The 7783-nt window shown below is 38.3% G+C and overlaps 1 protein-coding gene across 1 annotated transcript; it reads right to left on the bottom strand.

The window, feature by feature from the left end:
• Positions 1-2906: 2906 nt before the first annotated feature.
• On the bottom strand, positions 2907-5046 carry comtd1a (catechol-O-methyltransferase domain containing 1a). Its single transcript, XM_078288881.1, has 7 exons — positions 4992-5046; positions 4782-4900; positions 4274-4379; positions 3974-4092; positions 3427-3481; positions 3204-3337; positions 2907-3059 (listed from the first exon to the last, which is right to left on the bottom strand). Exons 1-7 carry the CDS (start codon positions 5044-5046, stop codon positions 2907-2909), a joined length of 741 nt encoding a protein of 246 aa, XP_078145007.1.
• Between the last annotated feature and the right edge of the window lie 2737 nt (positions 5047-7783).

Below are 7783 nucleotides of genomic sequence, written 5' to 3'. Positions count from 1 at the left end.
TTCCCTCCAACTCGCGAAATTGGTGTCTGCTCCCGAACGCTTTAGTTTGTACTGGGAATACTCAGCCTGAGTGGCTCTATGCGGAAAATCTGGTCTGTTATCCATGTTTTGACTCACTCTGTTGCTGTGAACCGCCAGTGCAAAGTAGAGGACGCTCCATGCAGCCTCTTATACCCGTCGCTATCCGCTCGATATGCAGAATGGAGCTGTCCACGGTGCTGAAAATGTATAGCATCAGCTGTTGGTTTAACGAGACCTTTCACTACATTTTGTCGCAGACAGCAGTGACGTAGGTGTGAATTTCCTCTACAGATGCCAATGCCTACACAGGCGCCAAGAATAATGCTCTATGCATCTTAGGAGAAGTGTATTTTGTTAAATTATTATTGCAAATGGCCTTATATTAAGATGAATGCCTTAATCGTAATCCCCACTCAGGGTATTTCACAGTAATCCGGGTTTATTGCTTTTACCAGAAGAAGCAAAGGGCATATTTGATCAAAGGAAGGTTTTAATTTTATTTATGTGTATATGGAATAAACTCATACCAATCCTTACTTCTTATTTGCTATAGCCAGGACAGAATACAACCTTGCACCTTTGACTAGAGGGGAATGCTGGAATCAGCTTGGCACCTGGACACAGTTGAAAAAGCTTGAAATCAAGCAACTGGCCTGGATAGCTTCCAACAATGCAGTCTTCACAGCTAGTACAGGTCATGTTTATCTCAGTCTGTTCGGTTCTCTCTCCTCTCTTGGTTAGCCATCATAGTCATGTCTCATTAATATAATGTGTGCATGTATATTTTAGCACATAAAAGCAAATAATAACCTATTTTGCTTTAGGTTGTAACATATGTAGCATTTTATATGAAATGTGATTGTTATTAAACCTTTTATGACCTAGTTGTTACTGTCCAGTGCTTTTATTCTATTCTTTTATTTCAATCTCATTACATGGTCTTTGAAAACCATTAATATTGTGTGTTTGTTGTCCTGCTGCCAGTTGTGCAGGTGAATCATATCAACAACAATCAACACAACACTGAGGTTGTAGGGGAACAAACTGCTTTCCTCATGTGCCCCCATGTCTACATTTCTCTGGTTCTTGTAGCACTTCAGGCTAAAGTAGACTTGTATAATGACACTCTCTGGGCTGTGCAGTTTTCTTCATCTCTAAGGCAGGTGAGCCCGGGTATATGAGCCTCTTATCTGGTCATCAGGCCTTCTAGTAAGATCAGAGAGAAGGCGTAACCCAGAATCCATTCCTTGCCCTCAGGCTCCCTTTGAACTGCTTCACAGAAATACTCATTTGACCTTAGGGCAAGACAAGGCAAGATCAGTACATCAATTAAGTCTGCATCAGGTATTCTGTTTTGGTTCCAAATGTCAAGTAAATCATTGGTCCAGTCTATTTCATGTCGTGCTTTCTGGAGAATTTGAGGAAGGATCAGGCTTTTCACTGTATCTCTCCTGGCAGAACTGAGATAGAGGCTGGGGGGGAAAGTTTGCTGGATCTCGTTTATGATGAAGCAGCCAGGCTAAATTCCTATAGATGGCCAGACACAGCTTTTCATTGCCCTCATTTTGACTCTCTGCCTTGTCTCCTGGGCTCCATTATTGCCACCTCTCATGTGTATATTATAAGCCAGCAGGTTTAAGCTGTGCCTCCCCAGATTCCTCTCATCTCCTTCCATTTAGATTGCATTCAGTGTTTCATAGTTTCATCTCAAGGAAGTGTAAGTCAGCATCCTCCTGGTTTAAGCCCCATGTAAAATTACACTCAAGTTTCTGCAGTTCATTTTCAACTCTCAACTTCAGTGTCACTGAAAATGTTTTAATGTAATTTGTATTCAGTTAGATATCAAGGTGCAACAAAGTAAAACATTTTAGCATTTCACCTTAGTAACAGACTAACTTGGATGAGCAAAGGCTAATTGAAGGAAAAATATATTAGGTGCATGCTGAATTTAAAAGTATGAATGAATGAGCAAAAAAGTGAGTTTGACTTTCTTGTGATAGTTTATTTATAGTGGAATATTTTATCGTTTCCAACCCTGGTCTGATAGATATTCATTTTAATATTAGTTGTATTTTCAAAACCAATAATCACAACAATTTAAACACTTGGCTGTAATAATAATTCATACGCACAAAAGATTGTTTTGTTTATTTCCTTTCTTACCTCATAATAAATAGCTATGCTTTTGCTCCCGCTTTAGTCTTTAGTCGTTTTAGGCTTTATTCTAATGAAATGATTTTGTTAGTTTGATATGTGACCTGTTTTGGTCACAGCAGAGTGTAGCCACAAAGAGAATAGATCAAATGCTTATAAACAAAATTAGATGTTTCATGTTCTATTACAAAGAAAAGCAACCTATTTGTTTTGTTTATGCCATTCTGAGCTATAGTGAGTGTCATTTATTTCATTTGAAACAATGACATTTTGAAGCTTGAAATTGAAGAATGTTTTCATTTATCACTTTTATGAGTGCTGTCCCCACTGTAAAGACAGCAAACATGGTGATAAGGAGCTGATTGTCTATCTGTTGATGAAGTTGTAAGGTTTCATATCAGCTGCTGAAATAAAACCATAAACTGTTTGATCTTTGTAGCTGAACACCAAAACACCTTATGCATAATACAATTAAATAACATTATTAATATGACATTGTCTTGCTGAACGTCTTGGTGTTTGGGACAGTTTTATTTTCATGTTATTACTCAAATACACACACACATCGTATACATTTAATGTATTATAAAGCTATCTCTTTCAGGCATGACTTGTTTTGAATGACATCAGCAAAAAGGTGCAAGGGATGTATATTACGTGCTTACATTTGTTATCAAAATGAACGCAACATTAAGACCAATATACTGTATATCTAAGTCCTTTGAGTGATTTTAGCGCTTAATGGCCAGGGTCAGCCCATCACCCACAGTGAGCATGCTCAGATCAATCCTCTGGTCCTTGTGCAGCTTCTTATTGAGTGTGTCCAAACTCCTGGAGGTCAGGTCCTCAGGAGCAGGATCCACGACCCGACCGCTCCACAGCACCTGGAAATAGGGACATTGACAGATTTCAAGCGTCTCTTTTTTCATTACACACACAGTTAAGACATGCCAGATGCCCTCTAATGCCACATCATTTTCAACAATAGTTTCCAAAGTGCTCCATTGGTTTGTATAGATGATACTTACATTGTCAATAGCAATGATTCCCCCTTTTCTTATGAGCTCAAGAGACTTCTCATAGTATCTGTCATAGTTCAATTTATCAGCGTCGATGAATACAAAGTCGTAGGTCCCAGCTTCTCCAGCCTCTATCAGCTCATCTGATGAGAAGGAGACAAAAAATAAAATTACACAAGTGATGAATCCATTTTCATTAGAAATCAGGATTGAGATTTGTAAAAGCACTTACTCAGTGTTCTCGTGGCTGTTTGAAGTCGTACATCTATCTTATTTTCAACTCCAGCCTATAGAAAAGGTTAAATTATATGGATTGAGAGTTATGCAGGGAATTTGTATGGTTCCTAGAGGTTTTACTCTTTTTATTGACTTTTAAAAAGAACATTAGGTAAGGCCAAAAGGAGGATTGATTCTGCTGCTTGGCTTTGCATCTTTACTTGACACACTTTCCTGAGCAGACACCTTTTTACTCTCCAGCCCACAGCATTTTGAGAAGACCTACTGACAGATGGTAGATATACTGTATGCTGTATACGGCACGGTTTTTGCTCTGACAGCAGCAACAATCAATCTTTCTGAACTTGCAAAAGACCAAGTTCAAAAGTTGTATAAGAGCCAAGAACTGGACACTGTACAGCAGTCTAATGTAAACTGTGACATTATGGAGGAGAGATTAAAACTAGGATAAGCAAATAAAAACATTGTGAATAATACAGTTTTATCAGTGTGAATGTGGGTCAGGGTGTATAAAAAAATTACAGAACCTAATGTGGGCTCACCTCTTCAAAAAATGGTTTGGAAATGTTCACGTAGGTGTCTTCTATTTCACAAGCTACCACTCGTCCGTTCTCTGGCATGGCCAAGGCCATGCTCAGTGCGTTATACCCTGTGTACATTCCTGCACAGTAAAAAGAGTTAATTTAATCACTTTTGAATCATGCTTTGCTGTCTTTCAATATTATTTTATTATGTAAAAGATAGGAATGTCTATTGTGTATGTATATTGTGGTACTGGATTCAGTATTTGCATTCCTCCCATTTATTTCAGTGTGTTATGTGGGGCTCACATCACATCTCACCTATTTCAATTGCTTTAGTGCCGTTGATCAGTTTAATAAGATTTGCCATAAGCTGGGCTTGTTCACTGGCAACAAGCATGATACTCCATGGATCCTCAAGAGTTTTCTGAAAAAGAAAAAAAACATCAAACAATATATATGTTGTCACATTGATGCATTTAGAGAGAATACTAGGTCTGAATACCAATATACTCTTAATTTTATTGTGGAACTGCAGGGTTATACAACATAGCACAACATTAGTAGCATGTAGCTGTGTAGTGTTCTCCTGCACTGTGCTATCCTCTAGTGGTCAAAAGGTGTACTGCTCAGATCCTGAGACTATGCACACTGTAAACCAAGGCCTTGCAGAGCAGTGACAACATTCACATCTACTATCTAAAGGTTTGGTAAGTATTTGTCCTTTCTCAGCAGAGCTGTGTGTGTAAGGTAAATGTGCACGTTTTTGTCTGTTCCTCATCTAGAAACAGCTCTCGTTTAGCCAGCGGTGGTTCTCCGGTTCTCTTACCAGTTTGAGTTTGGTGAGGACTGGATGCTCCCTCAGTGAGTTGTTAACCACATACTGCAGCACAGGATCATCTTTACCTCCACTGTGGCTCTTCCCAATGAAGGCAGACTTGCCCATATCTGTCCCACGAGGAGCAGAAGAGCAACTACCGTTACCACCATCCCCAGAAATCCCTTAAACCTACCAGATTACACACAAAAAATCTCTTACCTGTCAGCACAAAAGCGAGTCCAATGCAGAAAAGCATTTTGATATCTGCAGCCATACTGTTAGCTTCTCTGGGCTTCGTTAAAGCAAAGGTTGAACAGCGTGTACAGTGAGAACTTGAATATAACTGGGCCAGTTCTATTTGTGCAGGAAGGCAGGAATGTCCGATTGTATCATTCTGTGTTTGTTTTGCGTAACCTTTGAGAAGGAGGAGCAACTTATTGATTGTTCTATTATATTGCAAAAGAAGGGGCATTTTTGTTAAGTTTATTCATTTGGACATTTGTTGCTGCTGAGTATTTCAAAACCATGGGAAATATTACAAAAGACATAGATGACTGCATTTTCGCAACTGGTCATCAAATAGCCAGGTCAAATTAAGCCCCTAAATCTTAAAATTTAGTACACAGCCTGCCAGCAATCAGCTATTCAATCATCTGTTAAGCAAACAAACCCACTTTATTTGAACTGTTTTATCTGTACTTGTTGGTCTGGCCTCCCCATATTACTCAACATATTACTCAGTATTCCTGAGCAAAAAAAACACAATAAAGATGTAAAACCTGAACATGCTCTGAAACATTTCTATATTTCACAAGACGTTTTTTTCCTCGTCGTGTACATTCCATCAGGCTTACTATTGGCAAGTTGTATCCAGATGCAGCCGGAGCTTACAGTGTGATGAGTAAAATCTTAAAATCAATTGAAACAGGTAACCAGTGAAGAGAAGCCAGTGATAAGAGTGATGTGATTTCAGCTGTTTGTGCCAGTTAAAATCCTAGCAGCTGCACTTTCAAAAAGCTGGAGATGTGAGAGAGCCTTGTGTTTGATGTCAGAGGAGTTACAGTAGTCTGAATGTGAGGAGATAAAAGCATGAATGACTTTCTCCAGATTACTAAATGATAAAAATAGCTTAATTTTGGAAATGGTTCTCAACTGAAGGAGTGCACTCAAAAATGAATCCCAAATTTCTGGCAGCTGGCTTCACATTGGCTGACAATTGGCCTATAGACCATCATGAAACAATTCAAATGTGTTTGGGGGCCACATAATATTATTTATTTTCATTTAGATGCAGTGAATGTTGTGTCATCCTGCACTTTACAGCCTATCACTGAGGTATTTTTTGAGCTATGTGCTTGGTAGTGTAGTGTCAGTATATTGGCGTGTCATTGGGCATACAACACTGTCTCCTAGTGGCAGAGCAAGGCAGACTTCTTGTGATGTTATGCTTATTGAAATAGAGTGACACCAGCTATTATAGTTAGACCATCCTCAGTTATTCTGACATAGGCCTAACAGTTAACTACTGGTTAGAAGTGGAGAACATGAGGTGATTGTTATTATTCTATTCATTTGATTACTTTGAAAACATTTTAAGCATAAATAAAACCATAGAGGATGTCACAATAAAATTAGAAATTTACTTCCACTGTCATCTTCAATATGTAAAGACAAGGCAGGTAAGGCAATATCAGCAAGTCAACATTAGCAATATTGTGAGAACTGACATTAAAAATTAAATACAGGCATAATCAAAATACAAAAATGAAAATCAGCCTTTACAAAAAAGACCTATTGTAATCCTATAAAACATTTTAGAAGCATTATCACAGCAGAACTTACAGAAATTGCTTTAAAAGCAATCAAAAACTGGGTATTTTTTTGTAAGTTATAATGGGAGTTATATAAACTCTCCTGCCTACTTGAAGATGAAAATTGTGAAAAGTGTGTGTGACTGGGACAATAACACACAATACAGCATTAAATAAAATCATGACATTGAAAGAAACCATGAACTTTCTCCAAGTGAAAAATAATATTAGAAAAATATAAAAATGACCTAATTTTAGATATTTTTCAAATGGTAGGAACAGTACAGAACAACCCTGACTCTGAAATTTCAGACCAGAAACAAAAATGACTCATGCTCATTTCCATTTATGGCAGCCTGGTTGACATTTGTTGCCAGGTTACCAAGACTAACATGAATTTTAAAACTGAATTTGACCGGTTAAATATATAATAACATCAGATTTATCATCATTAAGTTTTGAGCCAACCATCTATGCTACACAATCTTTAAGAGTATCAAAGCCACTTGTTTTTTTACAAACAAATACTATGGAGCTGTGGATAATCAGCATAGCAAAAGAAATAAATCTATTACTGAGCTAGTGGGAGCATATAGAGGACAAAATATGACCAAGATACTTGCTTTAATACTTCTGTTTGTTGGTGATTGATCCTTTAATGCAGTATATTGCAGTATTTGTTGTTATAAAATGAATGCATAATATATACCTAACCAGTGATCATTTCTGATTAATGATGATTAATAATCTACTTCTCCAAGGCAGAGGATACTCTCACATTGTGCTCTGGAATAATTATTCTTCGCTGGTTGAACTGGATGAGTTTGTAAAGTTCCTTCAGCTCGTTGGCAGCTGCCTGTGAATCTCCACCTGAGACTCCATCCTGAAATGCATCTTCTCTTGGATGGATCTGAGTCTGAGGGAGATGCTTGTTTCTCCCTGACGATGATCACGCTGCTTCCTCCAGCTGGCCGCTGAGACGCTCCAAGGCCTCCAGCCTCTTCTCCCTCTCACCAGTCTCAACCTTCACTTCATCCCTCTCCTCCATCAATCTACTGTCAGCGGGCCCTCGTTGATGGCATGGGCTTTCTCCCAGCCCTTGATGGATCCAGCAGATCAGCTAATATCGATATGCAATGTAAAAGAAATATCCTATTTCAAATTCCTTCTCTCATATGGTGTTAATTTCTTAGCTTGGTA

This window comes from Centroberyx gerrardi, chromosome 15 (assembly GCF_048128805.1).
Source record: "Centroberyx gerrardi isolate f3 chromosome 15, fCenGer3.hap1.cur.20231027, whole genome shotgun sequence".
NCBI lineage: Eukaryota > Metazoa > Chordata > Actinopteri > Beryciformes > Berycidae > Centroberyx > Centroberyx gerrardi.
Note: the sequence above shows the minus strand (reverse complement) of the source record. Positions and strands in the feature narration are given on the sequence as shown.

Coding starts and splice junctions, on each gene's coding strand:
- comtd1a (XM_078288881.1), bottom strand. CDS start 5,046: ATGGCTGCAGATATCAAAATGCTTTTCTGCATTGGACTCGCTTTTGTG. Junction 4,093..4,273: donor CACTAAAGCAATTGAAATAG/GTGAGATGTGAT, acceptor TTTACTGTGCAG/GAATGTACACAGGGTATAAC. Junction 3,338..3,426: donor AACAGCCACGAGAACACTGA/GTAAGTGCTTTT, acceptor CCTTCTCATCAG/ATGAGCTGATAGAGGCTGGA.